Below are 20,718 nucleotides of genomic sequence, written 5' to 3'. Positions count from 1 at the left end.
CCTCAGTGGATTTCAGAACTGGCTTCTACTCTACAGTCATGTCTGTAAAGGGAAATAACAGACTGGGAAGGAGGAGCCTGTGCTACTGCCTTATAGGCAAATCTTTAAACACTGAAGCCTTCAGTAAGTGCAAATATCAATTCCTTTACCAATCCAGACAGTTCATGAAGCTACTTCAGACCTTAAAGGAGAAAGTGTCTATTAACCAGCCTTGGGAAGAGATGGAACCCTTGCTCCGCTCAAGGGAGGTCACTGGTTCAGTTGGCTTGTTTCCACATGTACACTTTTGTTAGTCAGCTGTTGGGCTGCTCCTTTTCTTCCTGGCTCACCCTGTAATCTTTCTCCTGTAGGATAAAATTCAAAAGCTGTATGAGAGGAAAATGAAAGAGGGCATGGATATGAACTACATCATCCAGAGGAAAAAGGAGTTTCGCAACCCCAGGTGAGCCACCATCTTCTCCTGTGTGACCAAAGCACCACAGAGCAAATGCCAAGAATATCATCTTTGTTGGAGTTGCAGCAGAAAAAGGATCCTGAGCAAGAAGGACTACTGCTTACAAACAAATTGTGTCTCTCTCATTTTTGTGACTGAAACAGTAAAACTCTTCTTTGTGTTCTGGGAGTGTTGGTGTGGTAGTTAGATTTTAAATGTGAACACTTTGAATGAATGAAGTATTTTAGAAGATGTGTCTGTTCTTGGAGCTGGGAGATGTTTGGGGGAAGTGGTAAATACTGTGGTTAATGGGATGCCACATCCATCATAGCAGGCATAGCTTCCCTGGTTCTGATTTCACTCTTGCAGTGTGAAGAGGTGACAAATTCTCTTTCTACTGACACATCTGAAACACTTCTGTTTATTTCTGCCTCTCTGGTTCTGTTCTGAACTCCTGTTTTTCCTTTGCAGCATTTATGAAAAGCTGATCCAGTTTTGTTCCATTGACGAACTTGGCACAAATTATCCAAAGGTGAGGTGCAGTGCTTTTGGCTGGAAGGGGAGTGGGTAAGAGATAATTGAGAGCTGTAAAGTCTTACCTGAGGCTTTCTTGAGCCTGCTTGCTTAGAAGTCCTTTAAGGGAACTTCAGTTTGTGACCCTGCATTGAAGTGAACGTTTTTGTGTGGCACTGAGCCTCAGTGCCTCCAACTTTGCTGTAATGGTTCTGAACAAAAACTGCTGAAGTGTGTAGGTATAAAGGAAACTCCTCAAGGGGGACAGAAGCTGAGCAGCAGAAAAATGCATGACTTATCCCAGCATACTTGTGGCTTCAAAGCTGTTCCTTCATTCACAACAGAACATGGTCCCATAAAAGAAGGTCTGATGTGATCTTTGGGATACAAGAAGAAATCAGTCATGATTATCATCAGAGAACAGAAATGCATTAAACATTTTTGAACTGGGTTTTGTGTCTCTGTGGAAATAGCCCTAATCTCACTTATTTTTTTTCTTTAGGACATGTTTGACCCTCATGGCTGGTCAGAGGATTCATATTACGAGGCACTAGGTAATTCCAGGAAGTCTGTCCTTTTTTGTCCTAACTTAGGTCTTTGTGTTTTGTACTTAATTAACTGCACTGGAGTCCCCACTTTATAAATGAGAAGTCATCACATGCTGCTCTTTAACGACTTCATTCTGGTTGGATGTGCCTGAATGTTATTGATGCTTCATCAGTTTGGAAAGAAAGCCTTTTCATTTAAATTGGTTCTTCGGTGTTTTCCTCTCTTAAATCCTTAATTTAGTGCTGCAATGTTTTGATTCAAGAGCAATAGTTACTTTCATGGCAGTTTAATTTTCTATACAGAATTTGAAGGTTTGGATTGTTTATGATGGGAAGTGAGTGAGAGAGAGCTGTGGGTTTTTACTGTTCTTAGTGCTTCACATCTTCTGATCTTTCTCAGCCAAAGCCCAGAAGATTGAAATGGACAAACTGGAGAAGGCCAAGAAGGAACGCACAAAGGTAGCTCCTCAAAACCAAAAGAGATGGAGGTGCAGGGGTTTTGTTTCTTTGCCTGCTGAAGTTCATTTTGTTGCTCTGCCCTCTCTGTGCTAATACTGCTTGTTTTTCCCTGGTTCTCTCCTTTCTCCTTGCATGTCCTTTCCCAAGCTGCACAGATAAAGTTGTTTGCCCTTCCTTAGAGGTCCATTCCTCTGGGTTGTTTATTCCACTGGATTTCCTGCTGTTTTGTCAGTATTTTTAAACCAGAGCTCTAAAAATGGTATTCGGTAGGCCAGATAAAGGCAAGATAATGCATAAAGAACAACTTTTTTCTTAATCTCTGACATTTTGCCTGGTGGCATAGCCTAGTTATAGCTTAATTTCCTCACCATATCTCAATGTGAGACAATATCTGCTTTCTGTTCTTGATATTGCCTTCTTGTATCTGATTTCCAGAAATATTGGACCTATTTTAACTTTGTGCATTTTTTGACAAGCCCAGCTAATCTTATAGATGCCCCAAAAAGAACACAGGCAGGCTTTGAAAGATTTTATTCCTGTCCTGTATTGCCTTTAAGCCAGTGGCTGGCATGAGAAAACTGTCTGATGTTAGAGATTGCCATCTAACCTTGCAGAAGGCTCCTTCCATATTCGGTGGAGGGTTTTTTTGTGCAGTGCATGCTCTGTCTTGCTGCTTGTTTTGGTTTTTTGCACAGTAACCCAGGCATCTCATTACATCCTTGCCCATGTCTGCAGTTTTGAGGCTGCAGTGCTGTTGTGGCTCTTGTTGCCAGGTTTCCTGCCATGGTGCAGTCGCAGTAAATTGTGCAAGTAGGGGCTTGTCTTGCATGTTTCTTAAAGGAAAAAGGGTAAGAACTTCTAACTGTATAAATACAGTGTTTAATGGCCAGGATGTATCCTGTCTGAGCTGTATCAAATCCCAGTTGACACACACATTTTTATTGCATCAGACTTAGGAGCTGGGTTGTAGAAATCCCTAATTCTCATGGCTGCAGTACACTTTGGCCTGAGGTCTGTGTCTGTCTTTCTGCATGATGGGAAGCTCAGAGGCCAATGTCTTACATCACATTAAAGCTGTTTTTAAAAAACATAGGTGCTGTGGGTTAAAGGCTGTGTATCTAAACACTTCTTTTTTTATTTTATCTTCTCCCCTTTCTCCTATGTGTCACTCCCTTCCCAGATCGAATTTGTGACCGGCACTAAAAAGGGCACAACAACAAGCGCCACTTCTACAACCACCACAACAGCCAGTACCACTGTGGGAGGTAAGGAACAGTTGGGATTGTACCAATTAAGCTGCAGTAATGCTGGGATTAGTGCTTCCTGGAAGCCTGAAGGCTCCTTATTGATTGTGTATATAATGCAAGAGTGTGTTTTTTCTAGGGGTTGTCGGACTAGCTTTCCTCTAGTCCCTGTATTCCAGGTCTTCCCTTCTGGAATGAAAGACCAGGGCTGGGTGGGATAGTGAAGAGATTTATTAGTGTGTCAAACCTGCTACTGTCTGTTGTTGTAGAATATTCTCAAGAGGTTTGGAAAGACTGAAAATCACTCTCCTGCCTACAGCCTGCATTTTAAACTGAGGGGAAGGGAGAAAAACCACTGGAGGCTGATGAGTGTGTCCTGTGCCTGTAGCTGAGCAATTGGGATACGTGTGCTCTGTTAAAATTAACTATGCTTTGGGGCAGGGATGATCCTGGCTCCCATTTGGCTGGAGCTCAGGTGTAACAGTTCCACTTTGACTCTCGAGGTACAAAGTTGTTTTTCCTCCTCACCACTTACTGCCAGTGTATCCTGAAATTAATGTGAGGGGAAGTTGTCTAGGATATTAAGGGTTGGCCAGTCAGGGTGTTAAGAAGGGACTGGTGACCTTTAACATAATGCTAATCCTCATTTGCTTGATTTAATCAAATTCACAGATGCCCAGAAGAGGAAGAGCAAGTGGGACTCTGCCATCCCCGTGACAACGATAGCTCAGCCCACCATCCTCACCACCACTGCCACACTGCCAGGGGTTGTCACAGTGACAACCAGCGCGAGTGGATCCAAAACCACCGTGATATCAGCTGTGGGCACCATTGTGAAAAAGGCCAAGCAGTGACTGGTGTGCTGGGCCTGGATTTTTGGACTTGTTTGTCTTTGAAGCTATTGTTCTCAGAAGGGAGGGGTAGCTTTCGCCTTTGGTAAAGGATGGCAAGATTCTTTGGAACAGACCACAGTTCCCCTTTGGAAGACTGGGGGCAGGAGCAGGAGCAGGCATGCCAGCTGTGTGCCCACAGGAATGGACCTCTGCCCACAATGCCTCTGCCTTTGCTTGCTGTGGGAAGAACCAGCCTGTGTGTTGTGCTGGAGGAAGGTGGTATCTGGAGTCAGCTTGTAAAAGTTCGCTTATTAATTACTGCATTAGGGTCTTACCTACTTGCAAGTTTGGTTTAGGGGGCAAAAAAAAAATAAAACAAAAGGGCAAGTAGTACAGGACTATCCGTGTTATCCTTGTGTATTCCAGGTCGTGCTCCAGGCTTGCAGCCTGTGATAGGTGCTGCCCTCTGTACTCCAGCTCAATTCTGAGGGAGTTAAAGCAGAGACAACTGCTCAGTGTCCACGTTCAGATGTGTAGCAGAGACCTGAAGCAATCTACATCTGTGAATGTAGGCTCACCCTTTGTCCCAGCACTGCCATCTGTACCCGTGTGCTCTCTGTGTAGATCTTAGTGACCACATGTGAAGTTGTTGAACTGTTGAGGGAACTGTGCTGGAACAGTCCTGTTATCGTCTCTCAAGGATGAAGATTTCTATGCAGAACCCTTAAGCTGTAGAGGTTTGATTTGTGAACTCATTTGCAAAGACCTGTGCAAAAAATACTTCCATTGCCACGGAATGAGATTGGACAGCAGATAAGCAGAGGAGAGTGTCTGATCCTAATTGTGATGTTGTCAGTCTTTGTACTAGCTCGTGATGTTCTGTGAATGCACACATGGCAGTTACTGCTTGCTCCACTGTTGTGATAAAGTATTTTCAGTTGAAAATTTTATTGTATAAAAATTGAAAAGTCTATAAAAAAAAACCTCGTGTCATTCATGTGTCTGCATTTCTCTTAAGGTAAATTCCTGCCCAGAGCCTGTTTTTTCTAGTGCTCAAGCAGTGATAGGAGAGATGTTTGCCAGATCAGTAGAAGTGTAAATTTCTGACAATTCAGTGGGGGTTTTTTTCAGTTTTTTATGTAACTTAATGTCACTCTTGATCAAGACTTTGCATATATGGAGACTTAAGGTAGAAATAAGAGGTTGATATTCTGCTTTTAGATAATTTTAAAACATGTTAAACACTTTGTCCTAGCACTCATTTCACCTTTAAAAAAAGCATCTGTGTATCCAGAAATGCTCACAGGAGATGAACCAGGGGGCTGATGGAACTATAGCGTGGGGAGCTGGGGAGATGGTGGAGTCACTCTTTTTAAAGCAATAAAATATTCAAGGTCATGAAAATAGTAAGATTGAAACATCTCAATTTTTTTTTTTGCATTGGGCTGCTGACTTGACTCCTGCAAGCTTGGATGAAGAGAAAACTTCCTGAGCTCTTGCTGAGGTGTGCTGAGCAGAGTTGCCATGAGGCACCTGGAGCAGCAGTTTCCAAACTGGCTTATGCAAGAGTCCTGCAGGACTGGGCTGCGTCTGGCAGCTCCTGAGCTCCCAGGACTCGATGTTTGCTGTCTGCAACTTGAAATGGGCACTGTTTGGTTTTTGTTTTTTTCTCTCTCTCTTCAAAAGTTGGAGTGGAGATGCCAACCCTTGTGTAACAAACTTGCAGCCAGTAGCTCGCTGCTCTTGTTTGCCTTGAGTGTTGCTGTCAGAAGTAGTAGGTGGATACAAAGGTTGGAAACTGCAGTTCTAAGGAAAAAGCCTCTTTTCCTGAGAAACATGATCTTACAGGTTGGTGGCTTGTGCTGGGCTGTGGTCAGTCAGTGCCCCGGAGAAGGTGGAGGGAGCTTCAGGTGCACAGGAGTGATGTCCTGAGGGAAGAAGATCCCTTCTTGGCCTGTGAACCAGGGCCTGAAGCCCTCAGGAGGGAGGTTTGACCAGTTTGCTTTAGAACTCTATGGCTGTGCTCATTGCAGGGCTCTGGAGCTGCTGAGGGCTGAGGGGACCCACTGAGGGTATCAGTGCCTGTGTATTAAACAACCCCTAAGAACAGTTTAAAGGTTCTTTATGCTGCTGCAGTAGTGATTGCTCTTTAGGCTGCTCTTCTGACTCCTAAAAGCTGTGGATACTCATTCTTACCTCCCCTCTCAAGGGGAGGCTATCTTTGAGAGTAAAGCCAGTCCCATTTTCATCATTCCTTAGTCTGAGAACTACAAGATCATGGTCCTTGAAAACCACAGGCCTTCTCTCTGCTTATCACCTTCCTAAGCACGGCTGTCTCCCAGCTTGAGTAGGTTTGTCTTAGCTGAGACTCCACACTCAAGTGTCTCTGCCTCGGAGGAGAAAGGAGAGCTGCTGTAATGAAGTCATCCTTGGCAGAGCTGGTTCTGCTCTCACTCGCCCTTCTGAAGTCTTCTCTCCCACCTCCATGCCCTGAGGTGTTGATTTTCTTTCCTATTTGCTTGTTGTGATTTAGAGGTCTGCCCTCCTTTGATGCTGTTGTGGGAAGGGATTTTGTGCACTCGGGAATCACTTTTATTTTGCGTCTGGCTGGGTGCTGCCGAACCCAGAGAGCAGGTGGGGAGGGCAGCCCTTGCCAGCCCCACCTCAAACCGTGAAATTGGAGCACCCGAAGCTATGTTTTAGTTGGATTGCTGCTGTACTGTCTGGTTTATGGGAGTTATGTACTGAGACTAACAAAAAAAAAAAAGAAGTCTTCCTTCCCAAGGCTTTGGGCTGTGCCAGGGATTTGCTGATGACACGGTCGGCTCCAGCAGCATGGAGGTGATTGTTTCAGCCAACACCTGCACAAGCTCCTTTCCAGCTCTGCAGCACTGCAGGGGAGAAGTTGTAGCTCCTGTGGAGCCCCTCAACCTGATGGGCTTTGCAATGTGCCCAGGAAGTTATCAGGGGGTAGGGGCTGCTCACTCCTGTTGAGAGGTGTGAGCCTGGGGAAGCCCAGAGTTGTTACAGACTGGTTATGGTTGGAAGGGTTCACTGGTGGGGTCTTCCTAGAGCACAGTGCACAGGATTGTGTCCTGATAATACTTGAATATCTCCAGACAGGGAGTGAGATGCTTCTCAGCAGGGTTCTCCAGGACTGCCTAATGTTGAATGTTTAAATAACTAAATTGCTGTCAAAGTTCAAGACCCCCAGAAGGGCAGTGGGATTCCACCAAAGTCTCCTCTTCCTTTTGGAGAACATTTACACCAGCATATTTCTGCAGAGCAGTTTTCCATCTCCGAGCCTCGCCGTGGGCTGCTGTTCCTCTGACTGTTTATATTCCACTTCCTTCCTTTTGTTCTGAGCGAGAACCATGGACACCAATGACTTCCAGTATTTAGTCCTTGTTTATTTGGAACTTGTCTTTGGCTGGGGCCAGGCTCGTGCTTTCTGTTGCCAGTAAACAGCAAAGCACTGGGATTTCACAAGGAAAGGTTTTGCCTTTTCACGTGGAAGGCGTCTGTCTGTCTGTCTGTCTGTCTGTCTGTCCCCTGCCACGTTTGTAGGAACCAGCATTAGAAGAGAACAAGGCTGACTTTTGCTGCAGCCATAGAAGGTGAAGCTACTGGTGTTTTTAACCTCTCTCCTCTTTGAGTAGCCTCTTGAAGTGCTTGGAGAGCACGACAGAAGGTTCAGCCTTTGGCAGGTGATGTATCCCTGGAAGGTCCTTATTTCCCTGGATGGATGGATGGATGGATGGATGGATGGATGGATGGATGTTAGGATTGTCACAGGCTGGAGTTTCATCCTGGCTCCTTTGCTAGCATTTTCCTCTCGTGTTGTTTCAATGTCCCACTTACCTCTTGCTGCAGGTCTTTCCCTGCATCAGGGATGTTCAGCAAGGAGATTTTCCTTTAGATACATGTCCATGACGAGGAATATCCATTGGAAAACAGTGGGTGCGTGTAGTTAACACCATCTCAGGGGAAAGGCTGAGGAAGAGAATGTGACAGGATTTCATCTTGCACTTTTAATTACATGGGGAATTATATTAAGCATCATTTAGTGCAATAAATTATGTGCACATTAATGTACATAATTAATACATTACTGCACATTCCTTTAGTTTATGCCATATAGCAGGATATTGCCACTATGGTGCATGGTGCAGCAATGGGATCAAGTATTTATTTTCCTTTTAGCAGTGTGTGTTGTTACAGAATTAAAAAAGGGGATGAATGTGCTCCAGCAGTAGGATTTTGGCTGTAACTAATCAACAAAGACCTAGAAAAAGCCCCAAAGCTGTCCCCAGGCACACTGTGGTGGCAGGACAGAAAGAAGAAAGGTTCTATGCGAATTGGCAAGGCATTAAAAAAAACAAGAAGAAAATAATTAACCCTGATATCACTGGTAATTATCAGTAATTGGCACTCGGACTGCTAGTCTCAGCAGAGGGAGCAATAATTTAGTGTGAGTTATAAAATTACTTGTTTTCCCTCCTTGGGCAAAAATTTATAGGCCACGTTGCCACAGCAGAAAATCACCAATTTATAAATGTGAGGTTCACCACGTACACGTCTGTGAGCTGTGGTAGAACCATCTGCAGCAAAATCTGCTCCTCCTGCCTCTGCAGCCCCTGTTCTTAAAAACAGCAAGTTTGTGTGGCAAAAGCCTGATCCAGTAGGCAGGGAGTGCAAGGTATGGAACCAAGGCAAGAACTGGAGCTCACCAGGTGTTCTTTCCTAGTGGAAGTGCCTTGGAGAAGTTGCCTGAAAGGCAACCCATAAAACAGCCTTCTTTTATTATTTTTTGGTGGTGGAATTACCTTGATATTGGAAAACCCTGCAAATATCTATTTAAATGCAGCCCAGTTATAGCTTTCTGTGAAAACTCATGTTATGTGGGCTCAGAGATCTCTTAGGGCCTGGGGGAACAAATCTCAAAGAAAGGTGCAAAATTAGTATCTCAGGCTCTTCTGGCAGCACCCGGGGTGTTTAACATCTCCTCACAGCTGGAGATGTTCAAAAGGGGCTGGTCCTGCCTTGCTGCTGCAGGATGAAGGGGAGGGAGATGGTGTCAGGAAGCCTTGAGGCTGTCAGTGTGTGCAGGTGAGACCAGAGGTCCTTTACAGGAGCCAAGATAAATATCCTCCATCTCAGGCTGAGAAAGGAGGACATCCAGACACCAAGGACACCAAACGTTGGGAGCAGCCAGCTTCCACCACAAGATTTTCTGGTTGGCTTCAGGATCCTTGTTAGGGAACCATCACTAAAATAACTGGGTTTTTTTAGTAAAATGCTTCTTGCTTGTAGCCTGAACTGTCTTTTTCAACTCCAGTACCGGGCAGCCTTGCTTACCTCAATGGGATAAGAGGAAAATTACAGCAGTGGGAGGTGGGTGTTGCTGCTGGACAGGACCAGAGGCAGGACCAGGGAGGTGAGCAGACATCTCTGCAAGCACCAGCACAAGCTCCCCTCCTGTCTTGGGAACTGAAGCCCAGTTTTTCTTTGTCTTCAATGCTCAACAACATCTGCTGCAGCTGTGACCCCCTGAGGCAGAGCAGAACCCTGTGCCTTCAGCCCCTCCACGGTAACAACCTGCCCTTCACCAGCAGCCACCGCTGCACCTCGAGCATCAGCACCTCGTGTCCCTGCTCTCAGGTTGTAGCCAACGTCTGTTGTGGTTTTAAAAACAGCAACAAACCTCCTTCATTTTCAGAACTTTTGTTCGAATCTAGGAAATAGCATCTCTGAAAGGGCTGGGCTAATGCTGAAGTTGCCAAGTCCAATGTTGGGAAACTAGGAAATACCAGACCTGAACTGCCTGGGCCATCTTCCGCTGCGCCCCTGCCTGTTTCCCATGTGCTGCAGCTTTTAATGGCACAAGCACATCCTCCTTTTTCCTGGGGCTAAGACAGTTTACACATATTTACTTGAGCTCCCTGTTTCTCGTAGTGAAAGAAATCCTGCTCCTCACATAAGTTTTGATCAGTGCTGTGTATCAGCAGCGTCTGTGGTGCTACATTGACAATGAAGAGCACAAAAGTGCCCTGCCTGTATTTTTAATCTCCAAGGCAGGCAGGAAATATGCCATTTTTTCATCTGGCTGCTGCTATTGTTTGTGTTGAAGCTGAGGGGATGCAGTTTTCCTTGTGAGGATTTATCAAGGAGCTGAAATGCAGCCTCTGCCCTCACATCTGCTCCGTGGGAGGGTGAGCAGGTCTGACCTGTGACAAACCCCCGACTCTAAAGCAAAAGGGTGCTGTGGGGCAGAAAAATAACCTCTCCTGAACTCCAAACCCTCCTCTGCTGTTCCCTGGGGAAGGGGTTTTGGATTCAGCCCAGCAGAAGGTCTGGATGCAGTGGTGGGATCGCTGCTTGTTGCAGCCGTGGGTGGTGCTGGATGCATTAGGAGCAGGGATGGATGGGTCTCATGTCCGGTGCTACAAGGGGCTGCGTTGACCCTCGAGCCAGATTTATTGCAGGTGGGGAGTGGGCTGCCGTGCTCATGCCCTGGATAAAGCAGGATGTAGTTCTGTCCTCTTTGCAAGCAAGGCACCAAGGCTGGGTCGGCAGTTGTGTGGTTGTCACAGCAGGAATTTACCTGGTGTTTCAGCAAGGAGTTACCTGGGCACTGGGTGTGACGCTGCCACTCGTGCCAGTAGGAAATTTGGAGGAGAAACTCCTGGCAAGGGGGGCTGGGGAGCTCCCTCAGCTCTGCCCTGAGCAGGCAGGTGAAGCCAAGCAGCCCCTTCCACACACCCTTCCCATGGCAGCACCTTCCCACTGCCTGCTCAGCCCTTTTCCTGTGGGATGGTGCTTGTGTGGAGGGAGGGTCCACGGCGGCTGCGAGGGCTGTGCCGGCCCGTCCAGGTGTGCGAGGGAGGAATGAATGCCAACCCTGCGTCACGGGCACCCCCTCCTCCCTCCCAGCTGGGATAAAGCTCGTCCTCACCTGGCATCCAATCTCATTTATCGCAGCTCCCACCTTTCCTCCCTGCCAGCCCCTCGGGAGGAAAAGGCGGCAGCCCCGGGACAGCGAGGGGAGCGAGAACAAAGTCGATATTTGACTGGAGGGTACAGGAATCTGCGGGGAGTTATGTGGGATCGCGGGCTCGCTGCCCTCCCCGCCGGACCGGGAGTTGACGTTTAACCGGAAAGAGAAAAGGGACAGAAAGTAGAGAGGAGGGAGGAAAAAAAAAGAAAGAAAGAAAAGGCCAAAGCTGGAAATCAAGTTGCAGCAGTGAACCAGCACGTTCCCCCTCTGCCTTTGGAAGAATTTCTTGGCTTGGTGTGTGGGTGCCTGTTATTCGGGCTGCGGCAGAGGATTTGGACACTGAGTCAGACCCAGCGCTAATGAGGTTTGTGGAATTAATTCATCTGTGCTCTGTGGTGTCCAGTTCGCTTGAACTTTGCTGCGTTGATTAACTGGGGGGTGGAATAAGGCGCGGGGCTCCTTGCACAGGCAGGTAGGCAGGACACGGAGCGCGGGGTCAGCCCCTGCCTGCTCGTTCCCTGTGTTTTCCTCTGGTTTTGGCTGTCGGACGCCGTCTCGTGCCTCTTGTCTGGCCGGGAAGGGCAACGCTCGTGTCCCAGCAGGGCTTTGAGGGCTGCACGGGGCAGTTTTAGTCTCTGAAGGTATTTGGGAGCGGGGCTGGGGGTGGCGGTACCAGGTGGGAAGGCAGAGCAGAGCCCTTTGGGGACAGGTTGTTGCGGGTTTCAAGGGTTGCCCACTTCGTCCCGACTCCGGCAGCCCACTGCCAGGGGGAACGGCGGTTGTGCCTTGCTGGCACCCAGGGGAGCCTCTCACGGGTGACAGTGTGCAAGGTCAGCCGGGCTGCGGGTGCCTCCGACCCGCGGAGCCCCCGAGGTTGTTTTCCAGGATGAGTGGCTGCCTGAAACCCCCTGCGAGGCGGGAGAAAGGAGAGGGAAGTCCCTGGAGGGAAAAGCCAGGACAGAGGGGGGATTCAGGGTCGGCTTTGCTGAACCGCAGGTGTCCAGGTATTTGCGAGCTGGTGGATCTGAAATGGCCAGGAAACACGGAAAAGGGCAGAAGGATTGGTGTGAGGGAGCTGACAGGCATGGGTTAGGTGGGGGAAAAGAGGGATGAGGAGCACCCGTGGAGGGGAGGGAAAAGAAAAGTGTCTTGTGGGGCCAAAAGAGTGGAGAATGTGCCAGGAGCAGCACGTGGAGGGAACGGGAGGGTCCTGGGGCTGTGCTGGCATTTGGGCAGCCCCCCAGGAAGGTCCTGACCTTCCTGCCTGACCCTCGGGATTTTTCCCTGCCCAAACCCGGGGGGCAGAAGGAGGAGATGGTACTGCAGCCACCAGCCCTTTGCCAGCACAGGATGGTGTTGGCCACAAACCAGCTCCCAGCAGCTCCAGGTGGGTCCCAGGCTGCATCCTGCTGTGTTTTGCCCCTCGCTGGAGGATGCTGGGGACCAGGTCTGGGGTCTGGAGCTCAATCTGAGAGCTGAGATCTCCCTTCTTGCCTGAAACAGCAAATAGAGACACCCACATGGAGCCTTCCAGCTGCAGGAGCTCTCATGGGGAAGGAGGGGAAATGGATGGGGAAGGCAAACAAACCCAAAGATCAATGTGATCTCGTGTTTAAGAGATTGTTTGATTTGCAGGTCAAGTTTTTGACAGTTTTCTGAGGGTCTGGCTTGATAATTTCCAAGTTCTGGAGCACGGCCCTGGCAGCTCTGTGCCGCCACGTGTGCCAGGGAGAGAGAGAGCATGAGTTGTAGCCTGAGCCCTGAGCCCACAGCCCTGCCCTGGGATAAGAACTGAGCCTGCATGAGCCACTGTGGCTGTTGCTGTGCTGCCCATCCTCAGCACACACAGATGTTCCTCCAGATGCCTCCTCCCATCTACCAGGGTCAGGCCCCTGCACAGCCCCCACACACCCCTTTGGCAGGACGGGGGGTTGTAGCCATGGAAAGGGCAATTCCCACCAGAGAGAGGAAAGGCTGCACCGGGAACTCTGGCATCTCCCTCTTTCCTGCTTCTGTGTCCCCGACCCGCCTGGTGTCCCCTGCATGGAAGCTGGGACCAGGCTCCTGCCGTGGGCTCCTGACTCATCATAACCCGCTCCTTGGTCCCTCTCCCCCACCTGACACTTCAACCCTGTCCTCTGTCCCTTTGCACCAGTGGTTGTGCAGTGCCTGTTTTTTTGGGATGAGGTACCCAGCCCCAGCATTTCCAAGCTCCTGGCATCTTTCTGGGGCAGGTCTGTTGGCTGCGCCGAGGTGCAGGCAAAGGCTGGGGGTGAGGGAGGAGACCAGGAGAAATGCTGGAGCAGTGGTCTGGGATGGAGGAGGATGTTTGTGTGCATCCAGGAGCTGCTCTGCCTCATTCCTTGGTTTTGCACAAATGAAGAGATTTTTTTTTCCCCATTGTTGTCATCATGCAAATCCAACCAAATCCTGCAGCTTTCCCAAAGTGAAAGCAATGTTTTCCCTTCCAGAGGGCACTTCTGATATCGAGGAATGGCTGCTCCCATGTTTTTGCACAAACATTGTAGGCTGCACTCCTGCAGGGCTGAGTGGCAGCAGATGCTCTGTGCCACCAGTGCCCTGCCCGCTGGCACCTGCCCAGCGAAATCCTTGGAGGTTGGTGGCTCACAGGGCAACAGGACTGCTAATACTGAGCAGAGTTTTATGGCCTTTTATCTCGGCACTTGAAAAGTGGTGACGGCAGTTTGTGTGTCCAAGGCCCAGGGTGTGTCCGTCCATTCCTTGGTGACGTTTTCTTAACTAGTGATTAGAGGAAGATGAATGAGGTCCTTCTGAGCTGAGCAATCCAGTCCCACACTCAGTCCTTTCCTCGTGGCCCTTGCCATGCTGGGAGATGGGATTTGGTGGGTGCTCAGGGGATGTTTTCACTGTGTTTTCCCTTCAAGGGCTCAAAGGACTTCCCTACCCTTTCATCTCACCTCTAATTGGCACCTCCTCGTGTCTCCGTAGCTCCGGGGCTGGCATGGCTCGCTGGGGTGGAGCAAGGGAAAAAGGGATTTTCCTGGCTTCAAAACCCATCTGTCTCAGTAGCAAGGGACAGGATGTTTGCCAGCAAGTGCTGGTGTGAGGACTGTCCCTGAAGGAGGTCACAGGCATGTCCAGGGATGAGCATAACTGTTGGCTTCAGAGCCAGTGCTGGGGCTTGGCCAGGGGGGACAGGGACCACCCAAAGCCAACCCTGCAAAGGGCCTGAGCTGGGGGTGGTCAGTGTGGCAGGGAGGGAAGCAGAGGGACTGCCTTGGTCAGCTGGTACCTTTTACCTGTAAGAAAAAAAGCACATTGGCTACAGAGCACACTGGAAAAACAGCACATTGACTACAGGTCCAGACTAACAGCAAAGCTTCCCTGGGTTTCCCCCCAGAGATGCTGCCCTGAGGCTTCTGCATTTCTCATGTTTCAGCCATGGGGCATTAATTGCTGTGATAAATCCCTCTGGGCACAGCTGACAAGGGTGAATGAGATACCAACATCCTGTCATTTGTTATCCAGTGACTGTCACAGAGAACCAAGTGAAAACACCAAGGGACATGTCCCCAGGTGTCGATGCTGTGTTGGTTGGAGCCCTGTGCCACAACAATTTCTGCATTCAATTCATTTCCATTGGCTTCAGTGGCCAATGCAGGATGCAGAAGCCAAGTGTGACCTGGTGCTGTTGAGACCAGAGTGGGTCTTTCCAGGGGTTCCCCTGCACCCCAAGCTGTTAGTAACTGAGTCACAAGTGAGTGCTCTGTGTGCTGGTTCTTCCTCAGGGCACTTGGACATCTTTGCTGCACGCATTTTCTTCCCCTGTTTTAAGTAGTTTTTACATCCTTTTCATTTATTTCAGAGTCGGGACTGACACAGCAAGAAGCTATAAGACAATTAATTTGCATTATATTTCACACTGACATCTTCCAGAAAGGAGATGCTTTAAAGATGTCTTTACACTGTTTTGTTTTGGTTTTTTTCTCCTTGGCTGCTCTTACTTACCCTGCCAGGTGCCAAAGCCACCCTCTGGCACAGCAGCAGCAGAGCTTGAGTTCCAGCTTTGTCCCTTTTGTTTACCATGTCCAAACACTGACTTCTGGATGGCACTGAAGTCATGTGGGTGCAGGGAGAATGGTTCCCTCTGTTTAGGATTTGACCTCTGGATCCACATGAGGGGTCCTGCTGCCCTGGACAGCACAAAGGGGAGCTGCAAAGCTCTCAAGACCACGGATTCTTTCAGCAACTCCAAAACTCCAAGTCTGGCATTTCCCAAGGCCTCACCCTCTATTTGTTGTTGGTTTGACCATCCTGGAAACTCTTAGTGTGATAGGAAATAGCTGAAGGGAGGGGTCAGTTTTGTTTCTGGGGAGAATTGTGGACAGTCACTTTGTTTTCCATCTCTTGGCTCTCTGCAACGTAGCAATCCATGTGTTTCAGGAGGAAGAGGATGGATGTGCTGGCGCAGGCGTGTGCCAGGCTGCTCCTCCTGTCCCTGCTCTGTGCCACCGGCCTCTGCCAATGGAACAAAAGTGAGTGAAGCCTTGTCAGCTCTGTCTGCCATCTCCCCTTGGAGCTGCCCCACGAGGACTGTGTGCACCCTTCCTGGACTCCAGAAATGCCAGTCCTCATGCAGAGAAGACCCGTTGTGTGCTTTTCCTCACGTTTTCCAACTTCCCGGTGTTTGGGACCCCTCTTTTCCTACCCCACTGCTGTTTTGTAGCCAGTTTCCACCAACCAACCAGGAAAAACTTCCATCCTTCTTTGGGATCTGCCTTTCTCATGCCCCCCCACAGCTCCCTTTGTTTTCCCCATTCCTGATGCCCTGGTTTTCCCTGGTAGATAACCGCTGTGTGCTGTCTCGGGCAAAGAGCTGCACCGAGTGCATCCGAGTGGATAAGGACTGCTCCTTCTGCACCGACGAGGTGAGACATGGCAGGGCAGCCTGGGGCTCCACTTCCTACCCTGCTGATGGAGGGATCCCACCACCTTCAATGGGAGAAGGACATGAGCAGAGTCAGCTCCCCCTTCTCTTCTGTGGGAAGCATTGAAATGTGTGTTTCCTTTGGCAAGGACAAATGGGGATGGAGGGGAGTCCAGGGCAAACTTGCAGGGGTACAGAGGTTTATCAGAAAATGTCAGTGTGCCATAAACAGTGTGTTCAAGGGATGGAGGAAGACTTTTATCCCAGACAACCCAGTAACTCACTGGTGGTCACATACTGCTGCTGCTGGGGAATGTCCCCAACTCTCTGCCCTGCTCCCGCTCCCGAAAGCTCACAATGGTCTCAGCAGAGGACCCTGCTTCCTGACCTGTGTATTTCCCGCTTAACCTGGTGGATCTGGTGCTTTCTGGGGCTCTGACGCTGATTTTGCTCCCTTGGCAGAGCTTTGAGGAACCGCGCTGTGACTTGCGGGAGAACCTGCAGCGTTACGGCTGCGGGGAGGGCAGCATCGTCAGCACCCGCGGAGAGATGCAGACACGGAAGGTGGGTGCTGGGGACACAGCCCCTGGTCAGCCTCTCCTGAGGGGTCCTTCACATCCTTCATCCCCCTCTAGAATCTTCATCAGGAAAAAAGTCCAGATCTCTGTTTATTCAAAACCAGTGCTCTGCTTTCGCTGGCTGATGGACCTGTTGGGCACCGGCCCTGATTCCTCCGGGCTGGGGTGGCTTTTCAGGCAAAACAGATGTAAGCAAAATGCCAAGATATGGAGGAGGTGCCCAGCTGGACACGTGTGGACATGGGAGGCTGTTGTACAGTACACGAGGGAGGGGAGCAGGATCATCCCTGCCTTTGCACTTCCCATGCACCTCCCTGTTCCTTGCCTCCTCATTGCATCTGCTCAGGAGATGGAGTCCACCCCCTTCACATCACTCTTCTTCACAGAATTCCAGTATCAACACATCCCTGAAGAGGACCCAGGTGTCCCCCCAAGGCATGTACCTGCGGCTGCGAGCTGGGGAGGAGATGAGCTTCAACATGGATGTCTTCCAGCCTTTGGAGAGCCCTGTGGATCTCTACATCCTCATGGACTTCTCCTACTCGATGTCTGATGATCTGGACAACCTCAAAAGCATGGGCCAAAACCTAGGTGAGATCAGAGCTGGGAGAGGAGGGGAGCCAGCTTGATGAAGGCAGGCAGCTTGCTCCTGCCTGCGGCTGTGAGTCCTCTGCCAGCACCAGAGAGAGGGATGCAGCTGGCAGTGGGCTGAGGTGTCTGTTTTAATTAGAGTTTCTTATTACCACTGCTCTGTGCAGCCCTGTGGGGGAATGCTGCTCCTGGCCCTGCAGGGATCATCATGTGTGCTCTCTCCTCCCAGCCCAGAGCAGGGGCTGGTGCCCTACAGAGCTGGTCTGTGCAGGGACTTTGGCATCTTGAACCCCTTTGTTGTTGCAGGTGCTATTGCAGAAGCTCCAGTTTTGCAAAGGGGGCTGCCATAGGGGATGTAGGTTTCTACCCCATAAAAGACAAGCCCTAAGCCCAAAGATCTTAAAAGCTGACAGGTTGTGAGTCTTACCTAAAGCCTGACCAGCAGAGAAGGTGCCCAGGACAGGACTTCATTCCCTGGAGCAGCGAGCTCATAGGCATCTCTTTATTTATGTGTCTCCTCCTCCCTCCCTTCCCCTCCTCCCAGCGGAGTTCCTGCAAGAACTGACCTCCAATTACACCATCGGATTCGGCAAGTTTGTGGACAAAGTCTCTTCCCCTCAGACAGACATGAGACCTGAGAAGTGAGTGAGCCCAACGGGTCCGTGGGGTAGGAGCAGAAGGGAGGGCAGGTGCCTTCTCTTTCTCTGTGGCTTTCCTAATCTTCACTGTGTGCAGTGCAAGGTCCTTGTGCACCTGTCTCCATTCATTACCAGTGTCCACCCTGGCCTCCCCATCCCTCAGGGATTGCTGTAGCACTGTGCCAATGCCTGTGCAGTGTCCTCTTCCACTTTCAGACCTTCCTGCATGCCTTGTCTTCTCCTCCATCTTTTCCCTCATCCCTTCTACCTCCCAGTGTTGGTGGTTTGCCAGCTCAACTCCATGACTTCCCTTAAGGGACTCCCTGGCCCCTAAGTGCTTTCTCCACCCTTCTTCTCCTTGCACCCAGGCATCCCTTTGCTCCTGTCCTTGCAAAAACCCCGGTCCCCCTCCTCTCCTAGGCTGCGCGAGCCCTGGAACAACGCCGACTCCCCCTTCTCCTTCAAGAACGTCATCCGCCTGACCAGCAACATCAACCACTTCAGCCAGGAGCTGCGGAAGGAGCGCATCTCCGGCAACCTGGATGCCCCTGAGGGCGGCTTTGATGCCATCCTGCAGACAGCTGTTTGCAAGGTGAGGGTTGCCAGGCTTGCAGGAGCCATGTGGGCTCTGTTTCTGACGAGTGGAGCTTGCTGATACTGGGTGATGAGCAGAAGGGCCACACGCTGGAGCCCAGGTTATATGTTCATCTACAGTCAGCATTTGCTCTCCCAGCCACATGCTCCAAATACCAAGCTGTTTTGTATTCCCAATTTTTCCTAAGCCTTGGAACATGTGTGTTCTGGTGTTTGATCCCCAGCACAGGAGCTGCTTGCTGGGCACTCTGCGTGTGCTCCTTGCTCTGTCCCACTCTGTGCCTGCGGTGGTGAAACTCTGCTCCCTGGAAAACAGCCCACTTGGGCTTGGCTTCTTGGCTGAAGGATGAGCACAGCTCCAAACATGTCCAGAAAAGCGTGGGCTTGCCCCCTGTACATACATGTGCCTGGCATTGAGCTGCTGGGTGGGAGACACCCTGTGCATTGGGGGTGCCTGGATTCCTGGGACCATGTAGCTGGTTGTGTTTGCTGCCAGGTGCAGGTGGTGCCTTGCCCCGTGGGTATTCCAGCTCCTGCCAGTGCTGACTGTAAGTGCTGTGCAGGAGCTTGGGGGGCACAGAGATAAAGGTTGCTTCTCCCCCTCCCTGGCTGTAGGATAAGATTGGCTGGAGAAAGGACAGCACTCACCTGCTCGTGTTCTCCACCGAATCTGCCTTTCACTACGAAGCTGATGGTACCAACGTCCTGGCAGGGATCCTGGCAAGAAACGATGAGCAGTGTCACCTAGACAGCCGTGGCACCTACGTGTATGACACCAAGCAGGACTATCCTTCAGTGCCCACCCTGGTGCGCCTGTTGGGCCAGCACAACATCATCCCCATCTTTGCTGTCACCAACCACTCCTACAGCTACTACGAGGTGAGGAGACCACGGCAGTGATGCCACGTGGGCTTACCTTTCCTCCAGGGCATTGCTCCTCTGCCTCAGCTTGGCTGTGAGGAGAAAGAGTTCTCCCACCTCTTAGCACTTAGTTCCCAAGTGCTAAACCAACACCTCGATGTTTTGGAGGGTGCCACACTGTGTTATGGGGCTGCTCTGGGTTGTGGGATGTCTCAGGGTGTATTATTGAGTGCAGGAGTTGGGGCTTCTAGAGATCTCCCTGTGTTGGTTTCTGTTTCTTGTAAAGAGCACAGAGCTGGAGAGTAATTTAGGTTGGAAGGAACTTTTGGAGGTCTCTGACCCAAGTCCTGTTCAAAGTAGAGCCCACTCCAGTGCTAGAGAAGGGGTCTCAAGGCCTTGGCTCAGGGGGCTCCTGTCTCTCTGCAGAAGCTGCACAAGTATTTTCCCATCTCTGAGATTGGGGTGCTCCAGGAGGACTCTTCCAACATTGTGGAGCTGATCCGTACAGCCTTTGAGGTAACGGTGCTCTCTGGGGCTTTGCTCTGGCTCCAGGGAGGGCAGAGGGTGGGCACCTCCTACCCAGGAGAGCAGCAGGAGGCAGGATGTGGCCCTTCTGGAGCAGACCATGGGGTGGTCACAGGGTGCTGCTGAAAATCAACACTGTGTTTATCTTCTGCCACCCAGCGCATCCGCTCCAAGATGGACATCAGGGCTGACTTCACTCCCAGGGCCATGAAGACAGAGTTCACCTCCACGATGTATGAAAAGACAGAATCTGGCTCCTTCCACATCACCCGTGGGGAAGTGGTAAGTCCTTGGATGGCTGTGGAGGGGGAAAGTGTGTGTGAGGGGCTGAGCCCTCCACGTCTGGCAGGGCTGTGGTCCAGCAGAGCTGGCTCATCCCTGCCACGTGTCCCTTCCTTCAGGGCAAGTTCAAGATGCACGTGAAGGCGCTCGAGTACATTGGTGGGCAGCACGTGTGCAGCCTCCCCGAGAGGGACCGGCAGGGAGTTATCCAAGTGAAACCCACATCCCTGAGCGACAGCCTCACGGTCTCAGCCTCAGTCATCTGTGACGTGTGTCCTTGTGAACAGGTACAGGGGGAGTGTTGCAGAGAAAAGTCCTCCTCCTGGCCAGCCTGGGGTGGGAATGCATTGGCTGGTCCCTCTTGACCCCTCAGTGTTGCCTGGCAGAGGCTCAGCCTGGCCAAGGATCTCCATCACTGCCTGTACCAAGCTGGGTGTGCTGTCCCACGGCAGAGCTTGGTCTTCAGGGAAAGAGTTTGCCCCCGGATCTGCCCTTCTGATTCCTGAAATGGTCCTGGGGGCAGCTGGGCCCATTCAGCAATGCCTCTTCTCTCTTCTCTTCCAGCAACAAGAGCTGAACTCACCCAAGTGCAGCTTCCATGGGAACTTTGTTTGTGGGCAGTGCATCTGCCACCCGGGCTGGTAAGGACCGTGTCCAGCTCCGTGCCCTTCCCAGGGGTCCTGCTGGGTCTGGGGACCCACAGTGACACAAGC

At 50.5% G+C, this 20,718-nt stretch overlaps 2 protein-coding genes across 5 annotated transcripts in view; both read left to right on the top strand.

The window, feature by feature from the left end:
- Window positions 1–5,023, top strand: part of SAP30BP (SAP30 binding protein) — a 30,085-nt gene extending 25,062 nt beyond the window's left edge. For both annotated transcript variants that reach the window (XM_027691955.1, XM_027691953.1), the window contains 6 exons: window positions 351–442; window positions 905–965; window positions 1,449–1,500; window positions 1,895–1,953; window positions 3,134–3,218; window positions 3,870–5,023. In XM_027691955.1, the coding sequence (XP_027547756.1) occupies window positions 351–442; window positions 905–965; window positions 1,449–1,500; window positions 1,895–1,953; window positions 3,134–3,218; window positions 3,870–4,051 (531 nt within the window). In that variant the 3' untranslated portion in view covers window positions 4,052–5,023. The remainder of the gene's footprint in view (window positions 1–350; window positions 443–904; window positions 966–1,448; window positions 1,501–1,894; window positions 1,954–3,133; window positions 3,219–3,869) is intronic.
- A 5,781-nt stretch (window positions 5,024–10,804) lies between these two features.
- Window positions 10,805–20,718, top strand: part of ITGB4 (integrin subunit beta 4) — a 29,063-nt gene continuing 19,149 nt past the window's right edge. For all 3 annotated transcript variants that reach the window (XM_027691658.1, XM_027691657.1, XM_027691656.1), the window contains exons 1-12: window positions 10,805–11,391; window positions 15,453–15,544; window positions 15,855–15,937; window positions 16,399–16,500; window positions 16,901–17,105; window positions 17,650–17,746; window positions 18,164–18,335; window positions 18,953–19,216; window positions 19,625–19,714; window positions 19,883–20,005; window positions 20,125–20,292; window positions 20,570–20,646. In XM_027691658.1, coding sequence (XP_027547459.1) covers window positions 11,387–11,391; window positions 15,453–15,544; window positions 15,855–15,937; window positions 16,399–16,500; window positions 16,901–17,105; window positions 17,650–17,746; window positions 18,164–18,335; window positions 18,953–19,216; window positions 19,625–19,714; window positions 19,883–20,005; window positions 20,125–20,292; window positions 20,570–20,646 — 1,478 coding nt within the window. In that variant the 5' untranslated portion in view covers window positions 10,805–11,386. The remainder of the gene's footprint in view (window positions 11,392–15,452; window positions 15,545–15,854; window positions 15,938–16,398; window positions 16,501–16,900; window positions 17,106–17,649; window positions 17,747–18,163; window positions 18,336–18,952; window positions 19,217–19,624; window positions 19,715–19,882; window positions 20,006–20,124; window positions 20,293–20,569; window positions 20,647–20,718) is intronic.

The sequence above is a fragment of the Neopelma chrysocephalum genome, unplaced genomic scaffold (genome assembly GCF_003984885.1).
Source record: "Neopelma chrysocephalum unplaced genomic scaffold, ASM398488v2 Primary Assembly neopelma1_84, whole genome shotgun sequence".
Classification (NCBI taxonomy): Eukaryota; Metazoa; Chordata; class Aves; order Passeriformes; family Pipridae; genus Neopelma; species Neopelma chrysocephalum.
This window is presented reverse-complemented; position numbering and strand designations above follow the sequence as displayed.